This window comes from Salmo trutta, chromosome 31, assembly GCF_901001165.1.
Source record: "Salmo trutta chromosome 31, fSalTru1.1, whole genome shotgun sequence".
Taxonomy (NCBI): Eukaryota; Metazoa; Chordata; class Actinopteri; order Salmoniformes; family Salmonidae; genus Salmo; species Salmo trutta.
In genome coordinates this window covers 24,712,430-24,739,708 of record NC_042987.1, presented here as the reverse complement: position 1 = coordinate 24,739,708, position 27,279 = coordinate 24,712,430, and the positions used below count along the sequence as shown (strand labels likewise).

The 27,279-nt window shown below is 43.7% G+C and overlaps 1 protein-coding gene across 5 annotated transcripts in view; it reads left to right on the top strand.

Annotated features, from left to right (window-relative positions):
• The window catches only part of LOC115169814 (disco-interacting protein 2 homolog C), a 224,991-nt gene that overhangs the window by 186,715 nt on the left and 10,997 nt on the right, over nt 1–27,279 (top strand). For 4 of the 5 annotated variants that reach the window (XM_029725795.1, XM_029725796.1, XM_029725798.1 and 1 more), the window contains 16 exons: nt 190–304; nt 1,884–2,023; nt 4,946–5,082; nt 5,440–5,648; nt 6,949–7,063; nt 8,232–8,433; nt 9,014–9,123; nt 14,584–14,664; nt 15,987–16,110; nt 17,014–17,135; nt 17,734–17,845; nt 19,127–19,236; nt 20,631–20,761; nt 21,935–22,103; nt 22,338–22,508; nt 24,389–24,418. In XM_029725795.1, coding sequence (XP_029581655.1) covers nt 190–304; nt 1,884–2,023; nt 4,946–5,082; nt 5,440–5,648; nt 6,949–7,063; nt 8,232–8,433; nt 9,014–9,123; nt 14,584–14,664; nt 15,987–16,110; nt 17,014–17,135; nt 17,734–17,845; nt 19,127–19,236; nt 20,631–20,761; nt 21,935–22,103; nt 22,338–22,508; nt 24,389–24,418 — 2,078 coding nt within the window. The remainder of the gene's footprint in view (nt 1–189; nt 305–1,883; nt 2,024–4,945; nt 5,083–5,439; nt 5,649–6,948; nt 7,064–8,231; nt 8,434–9,013; nt 9,124–14,583; nt 14,665–15,986; nt 16,111–17,013; nt 17,136–17,733; nt 17,846–19,126; nt 19,237–20,630; nt 20,762–21,934; nt 22,104–22,337; nt 22,509–24,388; nt 24,419–27,279) is intronic. The other variant, XM_029725799.1, reaches the window with a different exon arrangement.

Below are 27,279 nucleotides of genomic sequence, written 5' to 3'. Positions count from 1 at the left end.
AACCCACTCGAAAACCGCACAACTTAAATTTGAATGAGCTAGTCTGTCAATAAATCAGTCTGTAGTAGCAGGATTAGGATATCGGTTTGTCCTTCAACATTGACTCTTAACTTATGTTATCTTTCTCTGTCTTCCTCTCTCTCATCCCTCTCTCTCTTTGTCTCTCCCCTCTCTCTTCCTCTCTCTCAGGGTCCATCTCGTCGTGTGATGCGTTCCTCAATGTCTTCCAGAGTAAGGGGCTGAAGCCGGAGGTTATCTGTCCCTGTGCCAGCTCTCCAGAGGCCCTCACTGTAGCCATCAGGAGGTACACACACACTCTCTCGTTGGTATTAACTTATATGCTCTTAAAACAAAAACTCTTATGTTTACTGTCCTGTGGTATTTCAAGGTCAGTGTTTGTTCATCCATCCACATAGTGTAGCTCAACTTCAGATAGCCACTGCGTACACAAACGAGGGCAAGTTGAATTCACTTTTTCCTGTCATTTGAGATTTCACTCCCTGCTCTTGATTATGACACTGTAAAATGCTCACTGTGTGCGCCACATGCATCTTGCCGTTATGGGTACTGTGGCAATTACATGATTTTATTTCCAGCAAACACAGCTTCAAACTCACAAATCTAATAAACGGCATGCCAATAAAACATATGGCAGTTTCTCTTCTGTTTCTCTTCTGACACACATATACGGATACACATACGGACACACATGCACAGACACACACGCAGTAACTCTAATGAAAGCACCCCCATTGTGGCGTTGTCCTGTTTTTTTTATGACCCTCCGTTGTCCCATGGGCGTTGAGTTTCGGGAACAGCCACAGCTCTAGCCCTCTAATTGGCTGTTGTTTGAATGGGATGAAGGTTTTGATTGGTGGATGTGTATTTTTGGACTTGTTGATAGTGGCACTACACTGTGGCTGACCCTGGTTCTGAACCCAAGCTCTCTGTGTATATTGTCCTTCTAGATTAATCACTTTTTGACCACACCCCTTTTCTGACCACTTCTACCACGGGCGAATATGTATGGAAGATTTTGTTTAAATAAAAAGGGTGTGGTCAAAAAGTGAATGAATTCATATAGAATGCCCATGTAGGTATTTACTGAATTCATATAGAACGACCATGTAGGTATTTACTGAATTCATATAGAACGACCATGTAGGTATGTACTGAATTCATATAGAACGACCATATAGGTATCTACTGAATTCATATAGAACGACCATATAGGTGTCTACTGAATTCATATAGAACGACCATATAGGTATCTACTGAATTCATATAGAACGACCATATAGGTATCTACTGAATTCATATAGAACGACCATATAGGTATCTACTGAATTCATATAGAACGACCATATAGGTATGTACTGAATTCATATAGAACGACCATATAGGTATCTACTGAATTCATATAGAACGACCATATAGGTATCTACTGAATTCATATAGAACGACCATATAGGTATCTACTGAATTCATATAGAACGACCATATAGGTATGTACTGAATTCATATAGAACGACCATATAGGTGTCTACTGAATTCATATAGAGCGACCATATAGGTATGTACTGAATTCATATAGAACGACCATATAGGTATGTACTTTATTTATATAGAACGACCATATAGGTGTCTACTGAATTCATATAGAACGACCATATAGGTATGTACTGAATTCATATAGTACGACCATATAGGTATCTACTGAATTCATATAGAGCGACCATATAGGTATCTACTGAATTCATATAGAGCGACCATATAGGTATCTACTGAATGCGTAGGTCTACCAGGGTCAATGAGATATGCAGAAGACACATTTCTGTTGCTCATTGAGTAAATGGACAATAAAGTAATCATCTTCTTAATAGGCCGACAGACGACAGTAACCAGCCCCCGGGGAGAGGAGTACTGTCCATGCAGGGTCTGAGTCACGGGGTCATCAGGGTGGACTCTGAGGAGAAGCTGTCTGTTCTCACCCTGCAGGACGTGGGCACCGCCATGCCAGGAGGTAAGCAAGGGTAGCAATGCCAAGGTTTCCAGAAATCCTGGTTGGTAGATTCCCAGCATCAGATGGGAATAAGATGGAAATCTGGTAACCTGCAACATGTATTTCTGGGAATTTCTGGAAAGTTACTAGAGATTATGCAACCCTACAACAAACACAGCTTTATGTCTGCCTTATGCCCCTAACACAGCTTTACATCTGCCTTATGCCCCTAACACAGCTTTACATCTGCCTTATGCCCCTAACACAGCTTTACATCTGCCTTATGCCCCTAACACAGCTTTACATCTGCTTTATGCCCCTAACACAGCTTTACGTCTGCCTTATACCCCTAACACAGCTTTATGTCTGCCTTATGCCCCTAACACAGCTTTATGTCTGCCTTATGCCCCTAACACAGCTTTATGTCGGCCTTATGCCCCTAACACAGCTTTGTTTCTGACTTATGCCTCTTACACAGCTTTATGTCTGACTTATGCCCCTAACACAGCTTTATGTCTGACTTATGCCCCTAACAAGGATAGAAAGCATTATAACAAACAACAGAATGTGCATAGATGCTTTGAATTTACCAGACACCAACACACACAATAACTTGATGTATGCCTGATTCAGCCAAAAATGATTCCTTTGATATCCACACTTTGAGATACAGCAGAAGTTATTATTTATCCCGATAATGAGTTTCCATTTAATGGAATCTTGTTTTCCATTCAAAAATCCTGGCATTACTCACAGAAGCCTCATAAGTGACCGGCAAGACCACGTATAAAGAAGATATACTGACCCATACAAAGTAAAAATATAATAAAGCTTAATCTGAGCTTTCCACAGCGAAGAGCAGCCTACTTTTCTAGGAGTGTTTTTATTGTGATCTGACTTAGTGGGAGGGTTGGATACAGAGGGGGACTCCCAAATGGCCCCCTATTCCCTACATAGTGCACTACTTTTGACCAGGGCATATTGGGCTCTACAGTTGAAGTTCACATACACCTTAGCCAAAAACATTTAAACTCAGTTTTTCACAATTCCTGACATTTAATCCTAGTAAAAATTCCCTGTCTTAGGTCAGTTAGGATCACCACTTTATTTTAAGAATGTGAAATGCCTGAATAATAGTAGAGAGAATTATTTATTTCAGCTTTTATTTATTTCATCACATTCCCAGTGGGTCAGAAGTTTACATACACTCAATTAGTATTTGGTAGTATTGCCTTTAAATTCTTTAACTTGGGTCAAACGTTTTGGGTAGCCTTCCACAAGCGTCCCACAATAATTTGGGTGAATTTTGTCCCATTCCTCTTGACAGAGCTGGTATAACTGAGTCAAGTTTGTAGGATTCTTGCTCGCACACACTTTTTCAGTTCTGCCCATAAATGTTCTATAAGATTGAGGTCAGGGCTTTGTGATGGCCACTCCAATACCTTGACTTTGTTGTCCTTAAGCCATTTTGCCACAACTTTGGAAGTATGCTTGGGGTCATTGTCCATTTGGAAGACCCATTTGCGACCAAGCTTTAACTTCCTGACTGATGTCTTGAGATGTTGCTTCAATATATCCACATCATTTTTCATCCTCATAATGCCATTTATTGCACCAGTCCCTCCTGCAGCAAAGCAGCCCCACAACATGATGCTGCCACCCCCGTGCTTCACGGTTGGGATGGTGTTCCTCAGCTTGCAAGCCTCCCCCTTTTTCCTCCAAACATAACAATGGTCATTATGGCCAAACAGTTCTACTTTTGTTTCATCAGACCAGAGGACATTTCTATATTTGCATACTATTGTTTGTACAGATGAACATGGTACCTTCAGGCATTTGGAAATTGCTCCCAAGGATGAACCAGACTTGTGGAGGTCTACAAAAAAAAATTCTGAGGTCTTGGCTGATTTCTTTAGATTTTCCCATGATGTCAAGCAAAGAGGCACTGAGTTTGAAGGTAGGCCTTGAAATACATCCACAGATACACCTCCAATTGACTCAAATGATGTCAGTTAGCCTTTCAGAAGCTTCTAAAGCCATGACATCATTTTCTGGAATTTTCCAAGCTGTTTACAGGCACAGTCAACTTAGTATATGTAAACTTCTGACCCACTGGAATTGTGATACAGTGAATTATAAGTGAAATAATCTGTCTGTAAACAATTGTTGGAAAAATTACTTGTGTCATGCACAAAGTAGATGTCCTAACCAATTTGCGAAAACTATAGTTTATTAACAAGAAATTTGTGGAGTGGCTGAAAAACTAGTTTTAATGACTCTAACCTAAGTGTATGTAAACTTCCGACTTCAACTGTATATAAGGAAATAGGGTGTGTAGTGGTTTCTAGAGACCAGAGGGTCACATCTTCCCCTGCATGTGGTGCCCAGATGAGTGTCTGACTGCTCTGATAGTAGTCTATATAGGACCTCTACACCCACACAGAGACCCTGCAGCCATGACCCAGGGGCCCGGGCCCGGGCCCTCCCTACCACCTCCCTAACCCTGTCTTAACCTGTCTCCTACCAGCAAAAGATAAGGGTGAATGTTACCACCTCACCTACCGTCTGTTAAGGGCTTCCTGGAAGTGTGTTGATGTGGTCTTGAAGCACCCAACACCTTTCTACTGTCCTCTCCACCTCTGAACACACCAGGCTTGCGTCACAAATGCCACCCTATTCCTATATAGGGCACTATAAGGCTCTGGTCAATAGTAGTGCACTTAATCAGGAAAGGATGCCATTTTGGACTTACCCTCAGTTTCCTCAGCTTTGTGCTGCAGAGTAATACAGTGACTATATAATGAAGTGCACTTGGCTCGATCAGGATCAAGGGAGGTAGCTGGGCCACTTCTCCAAACGCTCTTCTCTCTCTGCTATTTGCTAATAAACTGTTGGCCTCAATCTCTCCCCTCTTTTTTCCCTCCTCTTTTTAATTTCTTGCAGCTCTCATGTGCGTCGTGAAACCAGATGGGGTTCCGCAGTTATGTAAAACAGATGAGATCGGGGAGCTGTGTGTGTGTTCTGTCGCCACGGGGACGTCGTACTACGGTCTCTCAGGCATGACCAAGAACACCTTTGAGGTAAGGTATAACAGCATGGGGCTATGGGTTGAGCTCCCCCTGGGTCCTGGCTAGGGACAAATTAAGCTCCTGGGGATTGACTCTAACAACTGCTGTTGCTTCCGTAGTCTGAAAAATACATTCACAATTCCTCAAGTGCGCTTTAATCCATTATTGGAGAGAGACTCATTTAATGGAATTGCACCCTTATGTGATTTGTTAGTTCATTCATTCATTTGTTTTATTTAGCCATTGGGCTAATTTAACCATTACTTTATCCACCTGAATTTCAGGTATTGTGTGTGATGCTTGTGTGTGTATTGCAGGTTTTTATGAGTGTGATAAACAAATGTGTTTGTGTGTGTCTGTGTACTCTAGGTGTTCCCCATGAACAGTGTTGGGGCTCCCATCAGTGAGTACCCCTTCACCAGGACAGGCTTGCTGGGCTTCGTGGGTCCTGGGGGGCTGTGCTTCATCGCTGGCAAGATGGACGGCCTCATGGTGGTGGGGGGAAGGAGGCACAACGCTGATGACATCGTGGCTACAGCCCTGGCTGTGGAGCCCATGAAGTTTGTCTATAGGGGAAGGTGGGTTCTAATCCATCTGTTGTGTGTATATAGCGACAGGAGTTTTTCTGAACATGTGACCTGACCAGGTAAGCCTCATGGCCCTAGATATAGGTTATAGAATAGACTCTGGGCCCTGGATATAGGTTATAGAATAGACTCTGGGCCCTAGATATAGGTTATAGAATAGACTCTGGGCCCTAGATATAGGTTATAGAATAGACTCTGGGCCCTAGATATAGGTTATAGAATAGACTCTGGGCCCTAGATATAGGTTATAGAATAGACTCTGGGCCCTAGATATAGGTTATAGAATAGACTCTGGGCCCTAGATATAGGTTATAGAATAGACTCTGGGCCCTAGATATAGGTTATAGAATAGACTCTGGGCCCTAGATATAGGTTATAGAATAGACTCTGGGCCCTAGATATAGGTTATAGAATAGACTCTGGGCCCTAGATATAGGTTATAGAATAGACTGGGCCCTAGATATAGGTTATAGAATAGACTCTGGGCCCTAGATATAGGTTATAGAATAGACTCTGGGCCCTAGATATAGGTTATAGAATAGACTGGGCCCTAGATATAGGTTATAGAATAGACTCTGGGCCCTAGATATAGGTTATAGAATAGACTCTGGGCCCTAGATATAGATTATAGAATATACTCTGGGCCCTAGATATAGGTTATAGAATAGACAGGGCCCTAGATATAGGTTATAGAATAGACTCTGGGCCCTAGATATAGGTTATAGAATAGACTCTGGGCCCTAGATATAGGTTATAGAATAGACTCTGGGCCCTAGATATAGGTTATAGAATAGACTCTGGGCCCTAGATATAGGTTATAGAATAGACTGGGCCCTAGATATAGGTTATAGAATAGACTCTGGGCCCTAGATATAGGTTATAGAATAGACTCTGGGCCCTAGATATAGGTTATAGAATAGACTCTGGGACCTAGATATAGGTTAAATTTGTTGATCAAGTCAAGTGGGCTGGTAAAACTCCTGACACTACTTAATGAATAAAGTATGGTGATTGTAGCTGATTAATTGATGTTGTGTGTCTCTGCTAATGCTGTGTTGGTAACAGTATTGGTCTCTGTCTCTCTGTTTTTCTGTGCTCCAGGATAGCAGTATGCTAACAGTGTTGGTCTCATAGAGATCATATAAGTCATTCTATATGTAATTATATGGTCAGTCTCCTGTCTCTCTGTGCTCCAGGATAGCAGTATGCTAACAGTGTTGGTCTCATAGAGATCATATAAGTCATTCTATATGTAATTCTATGGTCGGTCTCCTGTCTCTCTGTGCTCCAGGATAGCAGTGTTCTCCATCACTGTGTTACATGATGAGAGGATCGTGGTGGTGGCAGAGCAGAGACCTGATTCTACAGAGGAGGACAGCTTTCAGTGGATGAGTAGAGTGCTGCAGGTAAACAGACACACACACACACACCAGTAGACTGATTTAAAGCCCTCTACTGTAACCCAGCCCTCTAGGTTCTTGTCCATTGCTAAAGAGACTGTGGTTCACTATTAAAGCTTTCTGCAGCTTTATGATTGCAGTAAAAACAAAGACATTTTCTCTTCCTCTTGATCCAGTTACACATGGCCTTGATGTCTGTACTTTCTTTACGACTTTTATGTGGTCATATAGTCATGTATTGATGTCAATGGGAGACCAAGTGAGAATTTAACTTAAGTGGCAGTTAGGATTTGCCCATTAGCCGTACTTTGCATGCCTCAAACACTAACAATCACTGTTCCTCCACATACAGGCGATATATGGTATGTCTTTACTGCTGTAGGTCTATCTGATTGTGTCACAAATGGCACACTATTCCCTATATAATGCACTCCATTTGACCAGAGGCCTATGGGGCACACATCACCCTAAATCCCAGACCACACAGGAAGATGTCCATCAACATTTTTGTGACAGTGTCAATTCAGATACAGTGCATACCATATGCCACTGTAATTGTCTTGAACATCCATAGTAAACAGTTGTATTCTTTCTCGAAATGGGAGTTCCTTGAGTTTTCCAGCCGTAGCTTGCCTAGGCTATATGCCTATGGTTGAAATCAACACAGGTAGGCAGTTGTTTTCATATGTAGCTGACTGACTGATAAACCATATCTTACAATCCAATACATTTTGAAGTACATCTTTAGTCTACTTAGCATAGCGGAGATCATAACAGTTCTTCTAAGGCACACACTAACCATGCACCCTGTTTGAACGTCATCAACCAAATCGGCTGTAAGCTAAAACAGTGATAGCCTACTGTCAAGAAATTCCGAAACGCAATCCAGTTGATAAATGTATACAATGTCGTTGCATTGCTATACCGTGTATCATGAGCACTAGCCTAAACATAATATTGGCACTGGCAGTTAAACGTATCAACACTAAATAGAACATTTCACAACTCCAGACGTAACAATGCACAGTCTATTTTCTGACAGTCTATCAGCTCATCATCTTACCAGCATTGCTCCACGTGGATGCAAGACAAATAGACTCATTTGACGCGCCGTTGACGCTCGTGGCCCGTCGTTTTTCTCTCATTCACTCCCATGCGTTCCCTCCCCATACAGGCCATAGATGGGATCCACCAGGTGGGGGTGTATTGCCTGGCCCTGGTCCCCTCCAACACCCTTCCTAAAACCCCTCTGGGGGGAATCCACCTATCAGAGACCAAGCAGCTGTTCCTGGAGGGCTCCCTGCACCCCTGCAACGTCCTCATGTGTCCCCATACCTGTGTCACCAACCTGCCCAAGCCCCGGCAGAAACAACCAGGTCAGACACTGTTACACCATAGCACACCATCCTGAGTGGGTCTGCCTAGGGGATTGATAGTTCATTTGTTTCATTGAAATCCTTAATTTATGTGGTTTTATTGGGTGCAATGAAGTCAGTGCAGAACTTGCAAGTAGATTGACTTAGATGTATATTAGATTTCTATTTTAAAAACCTGTACAGATAGGGAGATAGAGATATCTACATTCATTTATTTCAACTTCTTCATATGTGTTTATTACGTTGGATGAGGTGTAGAACTAAGATCAATCAGATTCAGAACTGAACAGGGACTGTATTGTAATCTGGTCCGATGACCATTGTAACATGTTTCCCATCTGATCCAACACATTCCATCCCATATCTCAGCTGTCACCTCTTTCCATTAGATTCTGGACTGTGTTCCTCCTAGACAGATCTTCCTTTACAGCACAAGTTTCTCTGGCCATTTCTGTCTGAAAGGCGCTCTGTCAGAGTAGAATCCTCCAGTCAACTGACCCACCCATTCAGTCCCATCTGCCACCCCTGTGTGTGTGACTGTGTAGGTATGTATGTCTGACCCCTAAGCCTCTGTCCACAGAGATCGGGCCTGCCTCTGTGATGGTGGGGAACCTGGTATCGGGGAAGAGGATTGCCCAGGCTAGTGGCAGGGACTTGGGCCAGATGGAAGACAATGATCAGGCAAGAAAGGTGTGTGTGTGGCTCTCTGAGGGCTTGGTTTTCATCAACACACTCATCTACATCAACACAATCATTAAACCATCGACTGTGGGCCACTGGCTGAATCTGATGATGCATCCAAATGATTTCCCCTACATAGTGCAATACTTTTGACAAGAGTCCTATGGTCCCTGGTCAAAAGTAGTGTGCTGTATAGAGAATAGGGTGCCATTTGGGACGCAACCTGGCCCGGTTTAATCTGGCACGCTCTTCATGTTTCATTTGACCGTCTACGCTCGTTTGACCCCTTATACACAACAGTGGAGTGGTAGTTCAACCATTATTCATCTGTAGTCTCCTCAAGTCATTTGAATGCTTTATGTACCATCCTCTGTTTTCTATATATGATCACTCTATTTCTATTCTTTCATTCATGATCTCTAAGCATTTATATGGACTGTGCAATACCGTCAACAGTACCATACCTCCGCAGTCCAGTCAGATGTATTGTTTGAGATCCACTCTGAGTTAGACTCAATTTAAAGGCTTAAACTGTACTGGTAACAGTAGACTGATGTTGTTACAGGACTAATATGGAACAAATCCTTTAAAAGCATCACAGAGACAAGCCACTTTAAGATATTTTGTAAGCACAGTAAGACATTTCACTTCGATTTCATAGCCTTAAGTGTAAGAGGCTCTGTCTCTGAGATACCTAATAATAGGGAGTGTAAGTGTACCCATGGACAGCACCCCAAATGACACCCTGTCCTTATGGGCCCTAGTCAAAAGTAGTGCACTATCTAGGGAGCCATTTCAGATGCACTCAGGTTAGTCCTAAACCCTGAGGGAAATGTTCTGTTTGAAGGTAAAGTGAATGAAAACAACCAACCAAGACAACACAATCCTTCACCCAGACTGTTTACTAGTCTGATCTGCCATCCACTATGTGGCCTGTCTTGGGAAAACCTGACCTAAATATGAAGTAAGGGCTTAGAGAAACCCAGACCACATCCCAGTCTGTGGGATGTTGATGACGGGATTGTTCAAACACTCTGTGGAAATAGAGGGGAAGCAATGGAGACAAGAAACCTGGAAGCCTAGTGTCAAAACATAGGACCTCTGTGAGAACACACCACACTGTGTACCAAATGGCTCCTTTATACCCTATATAGTTAGTACACTACTACTTTTGACCAGGTTCCATATGGCTTTGGTCAAAAGTGGTATACCATAAAGGGGTTAGGCTGCCATTTAGGACGAAGCCCCTGTCAATACAGAACATTTCCCTCAGGGTTTAGGACTAACCTGAGTGCATCTGAAATGGCTCCCTAGATAGTGCACTACTTTTGACCAGGTTCCATATGGCTTTGGTCAAAAGTGGTATACCATAAAGGGGTTAGGCTGCCATTTAGGACGAAGACCCTGTCAATACAGAGGTGTACAAACAGTAAGGGTGTGTAGCTATGTGATTTGTCAGATTAGATTTGATAGCACTTTCTTTTACCATGGCAGTGGTGTGGAAAGTCATTATTAATAAAGGAACGTGTAGTGCCTGGCTGGTGGCGCTGAACGACGGTGAGGGTAGCCGTAGCGTAGCGGAGACAGAATTGATTTCTACTTTCTCTAATTCAGAAAAATCTCATCAATTACCCCATCTGGCTGCCGCTTGGGCAGTATGCCGTCTAATGTGAAGTGACAAGGCAAACGACTGTGACAACACAACACACACACATTTCATCTGTTTATGCTTTCGTTCAGAAGGACAGATATTTCTTCTGTTTATACTTTCCTTCAGGAGGACAGGACACATTGGCTGCATCCCAAACAGCACACTATTCCCTATATAGTGCACTACTTATGACTAGGGCCCATAGCGCTCTGGTTAAAAGTAGTGCAATATATATAGGGAATACAGTGCCATTTGGGATGCAGACATTGTTTGTGGTGTGGCTTGGATTCCTCTGACTCAGACTGTTCATGTACACTTTCATGTGATCTAATCCCCCTAGCAACCATCAGTCTGTATCCCTTCCTCTGTTCTGTTCAGCATGCCAACCAAACCATAATACTATCTCTGCTGCTTCTCTCTCGTCATCACCTTAATGCACCTGGATGGACCGTCTTTCTGTATGCTCATCCATCTGAAAATCAGGCCCTCTGTGTGAATGGATTTTTCTTGTTCTTCGTACCTCGATTTCCCTTATATAAAATGTTGTGATTTTTGGGGGGGGTCTAGCCATGTGTGGTAGGTAATGGTTGCTGCTTTAGCATGTTTTAACAATGTATGCGACATGAGCGTTGCTAGGGTAACTAATACTTTGTGGTAAACTTCATGTTGCTGAAAACTTACACCACTGACCACCTCGTCACATAACACTAAAGACTCTTAAGATATCCACTTTGATCATGACAGCGGGTCCTCTTAAACTCTGGAGTCACAGACTCTTTAAACTAACAGATGAAGCTCTTCTCTGCTGATTCTAATCTAGGCCCTGGAATCTGAGTTACAGACAAAAGGTCTTTGTACTATTCTGTACTGAGCGGAAGGGTCCGGCTTCACTGGAGCACTGGGGGAATCTCAGAGGAGAGGGTGGGCCGTCACAGTTCAATACAAAGCTCAGCACTTTCTATCAGTCTCTGTCTTCTAGCTGTCGCAGCTCTGACAATACCGGGTTTGCATCCCAAATGGCACCCTATTCCCTATGTAGAGCACTACCCAAGCCTATAGGCTCTTGTCAAATGTAGTGCACTATATACCGAATAGGGTGCCAATTGGGATGAAGCTTGGGCCTCTCGGTCTCCTACTGATCCAGAGATATGTAGTTTCCCCTCTACAGTAGTGGGACGGTTTCCTGTGACCAGAGAGCGAACAGAATACATTGGTTTTTATTAAATTATCCACAGGGTTAATGGCAAGTTCCTGAGTGATGTTTTCATCAGGAAAGTGTTCATATTTTCCTAATGTTGTTGAGGCGTTGGCAGACTGGAATAAGTTCCTGTCTTAATGTTTGTTTGGGTGCAGAGAGGGATTCACGTAGTCTCAGGCAGCCCCTCACTTGTAGTGCACTACTTTTGACCAGAGCCCTATGTGCCCAGGTCAAAAGTAGTACACTATATAGGGAATAGGGTGCAATTTGGAACATTACCGGGGTTCACAGGAAGTAGTCTGTTCTGTGTGTCTGTTGAAAACAGGCCTTCCTATGGAATTAGACAGGAAATATCAAATGACTGTGTTTCAACAGGACAACATCTGTCCCTACTTAATGGCAAGAGCCCTAGTGTAAAACTAAACACTTTCAACGGCTCTAATTTTCACAGCCTTTTTCAAAAGCTAGACACACATGCTAAGATGCCTGTTGGTGGGTGGATTTTGCTCAGGCCCTGGTGTCCAGAGCAGCGAAGTACTGTAAGTCCTGATGTCTGTGATCTTCTATCTGTAGCAGTTGGACCCGGCGGATTAAAACGGTGCATATTGAATTTCTAATTCATCACTATAAAACCAGGCCTGAAGACAGGCAATATTACACTACAGACTCCTAACTGTCCTGCTCCGTGCCTCCCACAGCTCCAACTGCGATTGGCATGAATTACACTACCGCTATTTACTCCTCCACTTCCCGCACGGATGAAACTTTGAAAAATGCATAAGCTGAGACACGCTTGTCCCCTTCTCATTCCTCACACTGTCTTTTATATCTGCTGCACCGATATGGAGCTCATGTGTTGTGTGCTGGCTGCCCTTTCTCTGTCCCTCTGTCTTTCTCTGTCCCTCTATCTTTCTCTCTCCCTCTGTCTTTCTCTGTCCCTCTATCTTTCTCTCTCCCTCTGTCTTTCTCTGTCCCTCTATCTTTCTCTCTCCCTCTGTCTTTCTCTGTCCCTCTATCTTTCTCTGTCCCTCTGTCTTTCTCTGTCCCTCAATCTTTCTCTCTCCCTCTGTCTTTCTCTGTCCCTCTATCTTTCTCTCTCCCTCTGTCTTTCTCTGTCCCTCTATCTTTCTCTGTCCCTCTGTCTTTCTCTGTCCCTCTATCTTTCTCTCTCCCTCTGTCTTTCTCTGTCCCTCTATCTTTCTCTGTCCCTCTATCTTTCTCTGTCCCTCTGTCTTTCTCTGTCCCTCTATCTTTCTCTGTCCCTCTATCTTTCTCTCTCCCTCTGTCTTTCTCTGTCCCTCTATCTTTCTCTGTCCCTCTGTCTTTCTCTGTCCCTCTATCTTTCTCTGTCCCTCTGTCTTTCTCTGTCCCTCTGTCTTTCTCTGTCCCTCTATCTTTCTCTCTCCCTCTGTCTTTCTCTGTCCCTCTATCTTTCTCTCTCCCTCTGTCTTTCTCTGTCCCTCTATCTTTCTCTGTCCCTCTGTCTTTCTCTCTCCCTCTGTCTTTCTCTGTCCCTCTGTCTTTCTCTGTCCCTCTATCTTTCTCTCTCCCTCTATCTTTCTCTGTCCCTCTATCTTTCTCTCTCCCTCTGTCTTTCTCTCTCCCTCTGTCTTTCTCTCTCCCTCTGTCTTTCTCTGTCCCTCTGTCTTTCTCTGTCCCTCTATCTTTCTCTGTCCCTCTATCTTTCTCTCTCCCTCTGTCTTTCTCTGTCCCTCTATCTTTCTCTGTCCCTCTGTCTTTCTCTCTCCCTCTGTCTTTCTCTGTCCCTCTATCTTTCTCTGTCCCTCTGTCTTTCTCTGTCCCTCTATCTTTCTCTGTCCCTCTGTCTTTCTCTCTCCCTCTGTCTTTCTCTGTCCCTCTATCTTTCTCTCTCCCTCTGTCTTTCTCTGTCCCTCTATCTTTCTCTGTCCCTCTATCTTTCTCTGTCTCTCTTTCTCTGTCTCTCTATCTTTCTCTCTCCCTCTGTCTTTCTCTCTCCCTCTGTCTTTCTCTGTCCCTCTATCTTTCTCTGTCCCTCTGTCTTTCTCTGTCCCTCTGTCTTTCTCTCTCCCTCTATCTTTCTCTCTCCCTCTGTCTTTCTCTGTCCCTCTATCTTTCTCTCTCCCTCTGTCTTTCTCTCTCCCTCTGTCTTTCTCTGTCCCTCTATCTTTCTCTGTCCCTCTATCTTTCTCTGTCCCTCTGTCTTTCTCTGTCTCTCTATCTTTCTCTCTCCCTCTGTCTTTCTCTGTCTCTCTATGAGTGCAGTTCATTGTGCTGCAAGAATGCTATGTTTTATTAAGAACTCAGCGTGTCACCTTCTAATATGAAAAGGACTGTAACATCTTCTCCTCAAAAGGCTAACAGGTTTTGTGAAATGTTTCAACCCCGGCACTGGTTATAATTACTGTACCTTTCTCCTAGGCTGAAATGGTACCCTATTCCCTATATAGTGCACTGCTTTTTACCAGAGCCCTATGCATGCCCTGGGCGAACGTAGTGCACTCTAAACAGGGAATAGGGTGTGATTTGTGACACCTGGTTGTCCTCGTGTCTGATTTTAACACGGAGACAGAATGTCCCCTCCTCTGTGTGACCTGGCCATCCAGCGACAGGCTTACTTTCCTCTTTCTATTTTTTTTAGTTCCTCTTTCTCTCTGAAGTGTTACAATGGAGGGCCCAGACCACTCCAGACCATGTGCTTTACACACTGCTCAACTCAAGGGTAGGTGTGGCCTGGCTGTATTGTGATTGTTTTGTAAACACAGCAGTAGCAACTGAAGTAGTCGGCATTGTTGCCGGCTGTTAGAGAAACACATCAGTATTTTATTTGAAGTAGCCCCATCAAAGACCCATTGAAAATGTTGACTGTAAATCATCATTTTCTTACTATCTAGTATTGATTCAGCAGTTATGCATGACACTGTATCTGTGGTCATTTCTGATTGTCTCTCTCTTTCTTTGTTTCTCTCTCTGTATCTCTCTCTGTATCTCTCTCTGTGTGTCTCTCTGTGTGTCTCTCTCTCTCTCTGTTTCTCTCTCTGTGTGTCTCTCTCTCTGTTTCTCTCTCTGTTTCTCTCTCTGTTTCTCTCTTTGTATCTCTCTCTGTGTCTCTCTCTCTGTTTCTCTCTCTGTTTCTCTCTCTGTTTCTCTCTCTGTATCTCTCTCTGTATCTCTCTCTGTGTCTCTCTCTCTGTTTCTCTCTCTGTTTCTCTCTCTGTGTCTCTCTCTCTGTTTCTCTCTCTGTATCTCTCTCTGTGTGTCTCTCTGTGTGTCTCTCTCTTTCTGTTTCTCTCTCTGTATCTCTCTCTGTGTGTCTCTCTCTCTGTTTCTCTCTCTGTATCTCTCTCTGTGTGTCTCTCTCTCTCTGTTTCTCTCTCTGTTTCTCTCTCTGTATCTCTCTCTGTGTGTGTCTCTCTCTGTTTCTCTCTCTGTGTGTCTCTCTCTCTGTGTGTCTCTCTCTCTGTATCTCTCTCTGTGTGTCTCTCTCTGTTTCTCTCTCTCTGTTTCTCTCTGTTTCTCTCTCTGTTTCTCTCTCTGTTTCTCTCTCTGTATCTCTCTCTGTGTGTCTCTCTCTCTGTTTCTCTCTCTGTATCTCTCTCTCTCTGTATCTCTCTCTGTATCTCTCTCTGTTTCTCTCTCTCTGTTTCTCTCTCTCTGTTTCTCTCTCTGTTTCTCTCTCTGTTTCTCTCTCTGTATCTCTCTCTGTGTGTCTCTCTCTCTGTTTCTCTCTCTGTATCTCTCTCTGTGTGTCTCTCTCTCTCTGTTTCTCTCTGTGTGTCTCTCTGTGTGTCTCTCTCTGTTTCTCTCTCTGTTTCTCTCTCTGTATCTCTCTCTGTATCTCTCTCTGTGTCTCTCTCTCTGTTTCTCTCTCTGTTTCTCTCTCTGTGTGTCTCTCTCTCTCTGTATCTCTCTCTGTTTCTCTCTCTGTGTGTCTCTCTCTCTGTATCTCTCTCTGTGTGTCTCTCTCTCTCTGTTTCTCTCTCTGTTTCTCTCTGTCACTCTTTCTCTCTCTCTGTGTGTGTTTTCGTGTGTGTGTGACTACAGGGGACGATAGCCAGCTCGCTGTCATGTGTCCAGTTGCATAAGAGAGCAGAGAAGATTGCTACCATGCTGGCGGAGCGAGGACACCTGCAGGACGGGGATCACGTTGCGCTCGTATACCCCCCTGGTATGTCTGGTGCACCAACACACACACACACACACACACACACACACACACACACACACACACACACATACACACACACACACACACACACACACACACACACGACATGTCTGTCACTGGGTTTATGTGTTGTCAGTTATTGTGCATCACATTAACATGTCCCTGTCCATTCCCACCTTTCGGATATCTGCCTACCTCATCCATACAGCATAAATTAGCCATGATAAACTAAGCTAAGCTTTCCGTCCCATCATGTGTCGCTACAATAAAAAAAACATCTAAACATCTACACCCCACTGGCGCGCAAATGGGATAGGTTCTGTTTCCTTGTCATCATTCATCAACCTAGAAGCATTCAGTGCTGACAAGACAAGAGGTCCTGAGCCACATCCCACTATCATAGAATAGTACTTCCATCAAGATTGTGCTGATCTTGAATGGCATACACAGTGTGACGCAAACAAATCAATTTTTAAGGCCTTTGGCGAGAGACAGGACTGAATGTTCCAGGTTTTAAAAGGTAGAACTCTAATTTGGAACTCCATCAGCATTTGGGAGCCAGAGACATTCAAGCGTTCAGAGTGAACCATAGGTCCATAATGAAGAAACTCAGTCAAGCAGGACAAATCCCGACAAGGGTGATTGCCTGAGAGCCATTCAATTAACTGTCTCTAGGACAGCCAGCTCAATACTACACCTTGTCCTGGGAGTGCAGCTGTCTGTCTGTCTGGAGGCTGGCTCTGATTCAGCACGGGGTCTCATGGACAGAGGGACGGGGACTAATATTCTTTACGCCTTTTGACTCGTCTTCCCTCTTCACTTCTCTTCCCTCCTCTTCATTCCTCTTTCCTCCCCTTCACTCCTCTCCTCTTCTCTCTCTCTCTCTCTGTGTCCTTCATGCAGGGATTGACCTGATCGCAGCGTTCTACGGGTGCCTGTACGCGGGCTGTGTGCCAATCACCGTGCGACCTCCGCACCCCCAGAACATCGCCACCACTCTGCCCACGGTGAAGATGATCGTGGAGGTAAGTGCCTCGTTGACATCCATGTATCAAGTCATCGCATCACAACTGACCTTTATTTAGATAAGGGAAATGAAAATGTAAAAGGAGACGCACCATGTAGGAGGTGATATTAGAGCAGGAGTTTCCCTTCTCACTCATAGGCCATTTCTGGAGCATTTTACAGTGCGCGTGTGCAGGTACATGCGTTGGTGTTTGAACATGTGCTTGTGTCACGGTTGTCGTATGAACGAGACCAAGGCGCAGCGTGTGTATCGTTCCGCATTTTTATTTAACTGTGAAACTATGGAAGACATACAAAAACAACAAACCGTGACGAAGAGGTGCAACATACACTAACTCAAAATAATCCACCACAAACCCAGGTGGGAAAAACATCTACTTAAATATGATCCCCAATTAGAGACAACGATGACCAGCTGCCTCTAATTGGAGATCATCCCCCCAAAAAACAACATAGAAAAACAGAAACTAGAACATAGAAAATGTAAATTAGACAAAACCCCGTCACGCCCTGACCTACTCTACCATAGAAAATAAAAGCTTCTATGGTCAGGACGTGACAGCTTGGGTGTCTTTCCTAACGTGCGTGTGCCCCCAGGTGAGCCGCTCGGCGTGTATGATGACCACAGCGGTGATCTGTAAATTGCTGAGGTCGAAGGAGGCGTCAGCAGCAGTGGATGTCAGAACCTGGCCTCCTGTCCTGGACACAGGTAAGAGACTACATTTACCCACGCTGCATCACTCACCTCAGAGAGAATCCATTAGCCTCAGCCAGAGGCTCTGGAAGAAGTGCGCTCTTAAGGAATACTTTATCCTCACAACTTCTTTACAACAGACACCGATGCAAAGATCTTGCGACCAATCGAGACAAATGACAATGTCAGAAATCTAATTTATCGTCTACTTAAAGTGTATTAGGAAAGTATTCAGACCCCTTAACTTTTTCCACATTTTGTTATGTTACAGCCTTATTTTAAAATGGATTAAATAAAAAAATGCTCGTCATCAATCTACACACAATACCCCAGAATGACAAAGCAAAGCGAAAACATATTTTTTGAAATTTTGGCACATTTATTACAAATCTATGAGACTCGAAATTGAGCTCAGGTGCATCCTGATTCCATTGATCATCCTTGAGATGTTTCTACAACTTGTTTGGTGTCCACCTGTGGTAAATTCAATTGATTGAACATGATTTGGAAAGGCACACACCTGTCTAAGGTCCCACAGTTGACAGTGCATGTCAGAGCAAAAACCAAGCAATGAGGTTGAATTGTCCGTAGAGCTTCGAGACAGGATTGTTTCGAGGCAAAGAACACAGTGGCCTCCATCATTCTTAAATGGAAGAAGTTTAGAACCACTAAGACTCTTCCTAGAGCGATCGGGGAGAAGGGCCTTGGTCAGGGAGGTGACTAAGAACCCGATGGTCACTCTTGAACCAGATGGAAGCCACTCCTGAGTAAAAGGTACATGACAGCCTGCTTGGAGTTTGCCAAAAGGCACCTAAAGGACTCTCAGACCATGAGAAACAACATCTCTGGTCTGATGAAACCAAGATTGAACTCTTTGGCCTGAATGCCAAGCGCCATCCAACCTGACAGGACTTGATAGGATCTGTAGAGAAGAATGGGAGAAACTCCCCAAATACAGGTGTGCCAAGCTTGTAGCGTCATACCCAAGAAGACTCCAGGCTGTAATCGCTGCCAAAGGTGCTTCATCAAATTGCTGAGTAAAGGGTCTGAATACTTACGGAAATGTGATATATCCGTTTTGTTATATGTATATATTAAAAAAGCAGGTTTTTTTTGTTATTATGGGTTATTGTGTGTAGATTGAAAAGAATACAACAATTTAATGAAATTGGTTTTAGAATAAGGCTGTAATGTAACAAAACGTGGAAAAAGTCCAGGGGTTTGAATACTTTCCAGATGCACTGCATGATGGTACTGGTGATAACAGTGGTGTTTTCCTTTCTCTCGCTCCTCTAGATGATCTGCCAAAGAAGAAACCTCCTCTGTTGTACAAGCCCTCCAATCCAGACACACTGGCCTACCTGGACTTCAGTGTGTCCACCACAGGGATGCTAGCAGGAGTGAAGGTAAACCACTTCTAACCAGAATGTGCTTCTCCTATCAGGGAGGCTGATATCTCTAAAAGCATAAGAAGTGAAACAGGAACAAGCTGTGTTACATTCACTTTGAACGTGATCGTCTGAGTGAAAAGATAGTGGTGACATTTCATAAACATGAAAGCAGTTATTGATCCCAGCCCTCTGCTGTGGATGAATAGCTGAATCTCTCACTGTACTGCACAATGCTCACTCAGAATGCCTTCTCCCATACAATGGAAGGTCTTGTTCACAGTTAATCTGGCCTTGTTGAAACCTTTGTCTGTCTGACGAAGCTCAGTAGGAAATCCAGTGAAACAGCATCTTGTGAAAGATGTATCTTTTCACTGGTCAATAAGGGAAGACATTTGCTATCAGTTCCTCAGTGGACGAAGGCTTAGTGGATTTTCTCCCTGTTTTGTAAGCGAGTATTAATCTTCACCAAGAGGCGATTGTCTATTCTGTTCCTCCCCCTGCTATAAACACATTGAAGAATAATGTTGCCTTAGGTGGTGGGGGAGAATTGTTGTGGTGTGTGGGGCTCTCTTATGTAGTTTACTAAAACAAAATAGCCTCTTTGGGATGTTGGGATGTTCAGCAATGCTAAATAACAATGTATTGTGCTGTACACTAATTACCATAACAAAAGCCTGAATCTGGGCCTCTGTGTGAATATATGTTTGCTCCTACCACTGGTCTGGGTCCCAAATAGCACCCAGTTCCCTACTAGTTTTGACCAGAGCACTATATAGGGAATAGGGTGTAATTTGGGATGCAGCTGGGATTGCACTTTAACAAGGTCTCAGGCTGGAGTGGAACTACTGTTTAATAATGGGACAATAACAGCTTTATATCTACTAGAGAGGATACACACACACACACAGTTCTGACAGCATTAACCCACCGTATATACAGCCGCCTGTGTTGAGTCATTGTTTTGCCATTTAATTCATTAATTCATTAAGATCAAGGATTCAGGCAGTGGTACTCACAGTAGCAGCTCATGAGAATATTTGGATGAATTGTTTTCTGGAATGCGTTTTCTAATTCTCATGCGGTTCAATTGAAACTTTTTTAATGAATGACTGAAACATGGTCCTGTTGTACTTCATTTGTTTACATGGCTATTATTTAGTAAAGCACATGAGATGACAGCATGGGTACAAATGATACCAATATGTAGCCTGTCTTTGTTGGTTTGTGTTGTAGCCAAGTTAATCAGAGTACCAGTCTGTATGAGCCATCATGCCAACTCCTTGTCACTGTTTGTCATGTTTGGATTGACAAGGACAGCGATCGGCTAGGACCCCAACTCTTGCCAAGTAGAATGATAAAACTACATTTGTAATCCGTATGTGATTGTTCTTGTCTTCCCGACTGTGTAGATGTCTCACACTGCCACCAGTGCCTTCTGCCGTTCTATCAAGCTGCAGTGTGAGCTGTACCCCTCCCGTGAGGTGGCGATCTGTCTGGACCCCTACTGCGGCCTGGGCTTCGTCATCTGGTGCCTTTGCAGGTGAGACAGAGAGAGAGTTAGACCGTCCTAACCACTTCACTGCCCACTCATCACCTCACACACACATCTAGCTCTGCCTTGTCCACTTACACACACACACACACACACACACACACACACACGCACAGCTTCCCATGTACCTATCTGATCTGAAGAAACCCTGCTATGTTCACCCTGGTGGAGGGGGGGACCCAATGCAGCCTTATGCATTATTCTGCTGTGTTTAGCCTAGCCCGCCGTCCGTCTCCTTGTGATGATGTATCATTATTCTGCTATGTTTAGCCTAGCCCACCGTCCGTCTCCTTGTGATGATGTATCATTATTCTGCTATGTTTAGCCTAGCCCGTCGTCCGTCTCCTTGTGATGATGTATCATTATTCTGCTGTGTTTAGCCTAGCCCGTCGTCCGTCTCCTTGTGATGATGTATCATTATTCTGCTATGTTTAGCCTAGCCCGCCGTCCGTCTCCTTGTGATGATGTATCATTATTCTGCTGTGTTTAGCCTAGCCCACCGTCCGTCTCCTTGTGATGATGTATCATTATTCTGCTATGTTTAGCCTAGCCCGCCTTCCATCTCCTTGTGATGATGTATCTCTGCTTTGCTCCACTCTCCACTGGCTCTCTCTCTATTCGCCTTCCCAGTGGAAACTCTCTCTCCAGCATGGCATCACTCAACTTGTGAAATGTTCATATGGAAATATGATCAGCGGGGGGCTGTCCAGAAACCAGGCCCTTGCTGAAGAACAAAGCTGTTTTATATGGCAGGCGTGTGTTTCAGATTGGGAGTGTTTCTGATTGATGCCTATGCAAAGCTAGCCTTAGTTGTTATATTGTGTATAATGCACTAGCTACTGGCTAGCTGTACTACAGAGCTTGGTTCGGCCTTGATGAAACGGCACTGGCCTGCATTGTAAATGGAGCCACTGAATACATAATGTAGTGAAGTGTGTTGTTTAGATTGGTAGTGGTCGGAAGTACATAATGGCTCATGTCACTGGTGTGAAGAGTAACGTTTTTATGTTAAGTTTATGTGCACACAGGCTATGTAGAGCTCAGAGTAGAACTCCGTTTCCATCTCCTGTGTGTAGTGTGTACTCACTCTGTGTATCCTTTGTGTATTCACTCTGTGTATTTGTATGCTCATATTTTCTGTCTCCTGTGTGTACTTTGTAGTGTGTACTCCGGCCACCAGTCCATCCTGATCCCGCCTTCAGAGTTGGAGGTGAACCCTGCTCTGTGGCTGCTAGCTGTCAGCCAATACAAAGTCAGGGACACCTTCTGCTCTTACAGCGTCATGGAGCTGTGCACCAAGGGCCTGGGCCTGCAGACCGACTCCCTCAAGGTAAGTATCCATCCGCCAAATCACCACAACAATGATACTTAGATAAGATCAAATGTTATTGCAATGTGATGATCTGAGAGTAAAACACTTTGTGACAACCTCTAATGTAAAAATATTGATTGACTTATTGATTGATTACATTCTAGTCCGTCAGCCCAGACTCATCTTGCCTGGTTAGTTCTGGTTTGATCCAATTTAATGCATTTTGTTTTGTCCCTCCCCCTTCTCCATCAGTCTCGAGGCCTGGACCTGTCGCGGGTCAGGACGTGTGTGGTGGTGGCAGAGGAGAGACCCAGGATAGCTCTGACTCAATCCTTTTCCAAGCTCTTCAAAGACCTGGGCCTCCACCCACGAGCAGTCAGCACCTCGTTCGGCTGCAGAGTCAATCTGGCTATCTGTCTGCAGGTACAGTCAGTCCCTTCCACCTCTCTGCTCTAGTCCACAAACCCCATGCCCTCTCTGTCCCTCAAAAAGTTGTATAAAATGTGCAACTCTTACTAAGCTCAGTATTTGGCAATGAGTCTTTGGGTGCCGTCTCTGTCTGTCGCCAGTGGAACTCTGATAGACTGAATAAAAAGGAAAGCTCTGTCTGCATCCCACATTTTAATGGTTATTATTACCAATGTTTCTACCCACAGTAGACGACATGCTCTTTCATACATGTTAGCCAGTGGGTGTCTATTGTGGCTCTGTTGTAGTCTTGTGTTAGTTGAAAGGCTTGCTACTGTTTCTTGTTGTCATTCTCTCTGCCTTCAGTATCGTTGCATAGCCTATTCCTCAGGTTGGAAATGAGTTGTTTGTTTTATTTAGAGACTTTGTTAATTCACTAGTTGCATTGCGGTTTGTTTGTTTTTTGGGGTAGGAGAGATGAATCTGATTTAATTTCATGGAGTATAGTCATTAGTCTGTATTTGTGTGACTTAACCTGGGAAGCAACAGTATTCTCTGTGAGCCTACACACACACACACACAACCATGCGGTTCTGATGAGAAACATGATACCTTGGAAACACAACACAGGTTATTTCTCCAACAAGATAAGTCTTCTCCACATCTGGTCATGATGCAGGCAGAATTGTATTTAGGGGGGGCTTGGGGAATTCCATGTTTCTCTACACTGGCTTCAGTGAGTCCCAAATGGCACCCGATTCCCTACATACACAGAGCCCATAGGGCTCTAGTCAAAAGTAGTGCACTATATAGGGAATAGGGTTCTATTTGGTATGCGGGTATGCACAAAGTGGGTTGTACAATAATGCCAGCTGATCTAGCTGAAAATGGAGATGTCTGAGATTTCCTCTGCATCTTGGAGTGTTGAGATTTTCCCAGCAGGTATTTGGCTACAGGCCCTAGGGCCTACAGTACTAATCCTCCTATCAGGGTTTACATGATGAAAAGCCAACATACATAGATATCCTGTACATATCTCACCCTCTCTACTGCTCTGCTTTTCATAAAAACAACAACCAATTACCAGACACAGCCCAGCGTAAACCCAAATGGCACCCTATTACCTAAATAGTACATGACTATGGGCCCTGGTCAAAGGTAGTGCACTATATAGGGAATAGAGTGCCATTTGGGACGTACCCTATGTCTCTGGAACGCCGCTGTCCATAAGCATTGCACATGCTGCTATGTCATGCTTTAATTTTGGGCTGCTCATTCTTTTACATGATTCAACTTATTTTGCAAGTTTTATTATTTAAGTAAAATCTAATTGTAAGCTTTACTATTCAAATGTCAACGAGATAGAGATAAGTATACCATTTGCACCTGTTTCAGGTGTACATATCTGTTCAATGAAATCTGAATGGATCAATTAAAAAGCCCAATCGAGAAGCCTGTTTAAAAATGTTTGTTGTATTTAACATAATTATTTAACATGTATAGATTTTTCCCTTTTAGACTTTATTGTAAATAAGGTATTAGGCTACCTCTGACACATTCTTCTTAACTTGAGAATACATGGATGTAATCATGTAAATGTAACGGTTATTGTACTTTAAATGTCCCCAAATGTTCTAACCTAACATTGATCTATTGGCTATTAATAAGCCCAGTTTGTAACATAGCTTCTTATTAGTTAAGACTGCTTCTCAAAAAAAATGTTTTCCATTTCTATATTTGACATTTTCGTTTCCCCCCCCCCCCTGTTATTTTGCATAACCCCACCCACATATCTCATACTTGGTTTTGTCTTCACCCCCCTCCCTCCCTCCCTCCACCCCCTAATTTCTCCTTCCTACCTCCTCTTCACTCTCCTCCTCCTGCTGCTGCTATAGCCTCACAGGCTGGGGAAGCTTGCTGACCAGGTAGGGGATTTTCATGTTCCCTAATCACCCTCTTCATCAGGTGTTGCAAGCAGGCAGGCGACAGGAGGGATAGGGTGGACAGGGTAGGAGGGACAGGGTAGGAGTTAGGACCAGTAGCATAGCCAGGCACAGCTATGGTCAAGACTCCTTAGTCGCTTATGAGGGATCAGGATTTGTAAGAGAAAGACTGTGCTCACATGGGTTTGATTGAGAGCTTCTCTGTATGGTGATGTTGACTAATTTAATTGGATAGGAAAAGAAAACCGTGGCCATTCTGGGGAGCTATAATAGTCTGAGTCCCAAATGGCACCCTATGATACATTACGTTTGACCAGGGCAAGTGGGGTCTGGTCAAAAGTAGTGCAATATATAGGAAGTAGGGTACCATTTGGGATGCAGACTTTTTGTAGCAGCAAGATGTTCTACTGCAGCGGTAGGCAACACACCAGACCAACTGAGCTAATTTGAATAGTTCAGTGATTGCCTAAATTCAACACACCTGGTCTTCAAAGTTGGTTAAATCAAAAACATGAAGTGCCGCGGCACTCCAGGACCAGGGTTGCCTACTCCTGTTCTATTGTCTTAAGGTGCCATCTGAGACTCTTAGCAAAGCTCTTAGCACTTAGAAAAGGTCAGCTCTTTAATATTAAAACTCTGCAGTACAGGAACATTAACCTGTGCTGAGGCAACTTGTGGCCTCTTGTTTGGGATAAATACTGCCACAGCTCATTCGGATTGCTTCTCCTTAGTACACAAAGGCAGGGTTTCCCAACCCTCTCCTAGGGCCCCCTCAACGTTTCACTTTTTTGTTTTAACCCTAAACTGTCAAACCTGATTCAATTAGTACAAAAATTTGTACAAAAATTAGTACAAAAAAATTTGTACCATTTTTTTTTTTAAATACATTTTTAAAAAATGCATGAAATGAAATGTATGCACTCACTACTGTAAGTCGCTCTGGATAAGAGCGTCTGCTAAATGACTAAAATGTAAAATGCAGTCAACTAATCATCAAGCCTTTGACTAATTGAATCAGGTGTGTCAGTTTATGGTTAAAACAAACATGTGAAATGTCTGTGGGGGCCCAAGAAGAGGGTTGGGAAACCCTGCATTAAGGGACTGTCTGTCTGAGACCTAGAGAGCTGGAGAGGGGACACAACTTCTTAACTGTGGAGGAACTGTTAAACAACACCATATGACTCTAGCCTTGTGGAAGTATTGTAGTGTAGTACTAGCCCGGTCCAAATCGGTATGTGCTTTAGCCAACTCTTCTAACTAGTGTTGTACTGCCATATACACTGAACATAAATATAAACGCAACATGTAATGTATGCTTCATGAGCTGAAATAAAGAATCCCTGAAATGTTCCATATGCACAAAAATCTTATTTCTCTCAAATGTGTTTACATCCCTATTAGTGAGCATTTCTCCATTGCCAAGATAATCCATCCACCTGACGGTTGTGGCATATCAAGAAGCTGATTAAACAGCATGATCACTACACAGGTGCACCTTGTGCTGGGGACAATAATTGGCCACTCTAAAATGTGCAGTTTTGTCACACAACACAATGCCACAGATGTCTCAAGTTTAAGGGAGTGTGCAATTGGAATTCTGACTGCAGGAATGTCCAAACAGAGCTGTTGCCAGAGAATTGAATGTTAATTCCTCTACTATAAGCCTCCTCTAATGTCGTTTTAAAGAATTTGGCAGTATGTCCAACCGGCCTCACAACCGCAGACCACCCATATCGCGTTGTGTGGGCTAGCGGTTTGCTGATGTCAATGTTGTGAACAGAGTGTTATGGGGTTATAGTATGGGCAGGCATAAGCTACAGATAATGAACACAATTGCATTTTATTGATGGCAATTTGAATGCACAGAGATACCGTGACATGATCCTGAGGCCCAGTGTCGTGCCATCCATCCGTCGCCATCACCTCATGTTTCAGCATGATAATGCACGGCCCCTCAGTAAAATCTTTGAAATTGTTGCATGTTGCGTTTATATTTTTGTTCAGTATAGTTGGCTAAAGCACATCTGGACACGTTTAGTAGTAGTATGATTGCAGTATTTGCTATATAAGAAGTATTTTAGTATTGTCCTACATTATTAGGACTGGGTATAGTTTGGTGTGACTGTAGTGACTTTTGGTGTGACTGTAGTGACTTTTGGAGTGACTATTATTTGAGTGACTGCCATACTGCTTTATTATGATGCCTTGTGCTCTGGGCTGAGTCAGTATCTAGCATGTGTAGCTCTATGGCTGGCTGTTTATGGCTGGGCTGAATCAGTCTAGCATGTGCAGCTCTATGGTTGTCTTTGCTATGGTGGTGGGTGTTGGGTGGTGCTGCTTCCTCTGCCGAAGCCTTAGCCACACTATTAATACATGCTACTGCCTGTAATGCAATCTGCCTGGGGAGGGGAGCGGGCTGGATTGGAGATAGGTCTGGTCCAGTGCGTTGAGGAAGGCTCAGCATCAGCAAGCCGCACGTAACGCCTTGGACCAGAGCTAGGCTGGGGAGGGCTGGGGAAAAGTGGAATCAAGGAAATGCAATTGAGATTCTGCGTTTGTTTTCTCTTTATTCTTCCAATGAGTTATTTAATTGTTCACTAACCTATAAGATATAAATCTACTATTGCTATCACACACACACACACTACTGTTGAAGTTGGTGCCTATGTGCCTGGTGTAATGTATGTTGAAGTTAGGTTGTTTTGTCTGCCTGTGGGTTTTCTACTGTGGGCTTGGACTCTCATGCCTGGCCAGTCAAGCCTCTACTGAACTACCAAAGCCTTCTACGGTCTATTTAAGGGACAAATACAGATTGTGTATGCTCATGTATTTGAAGTGTCATT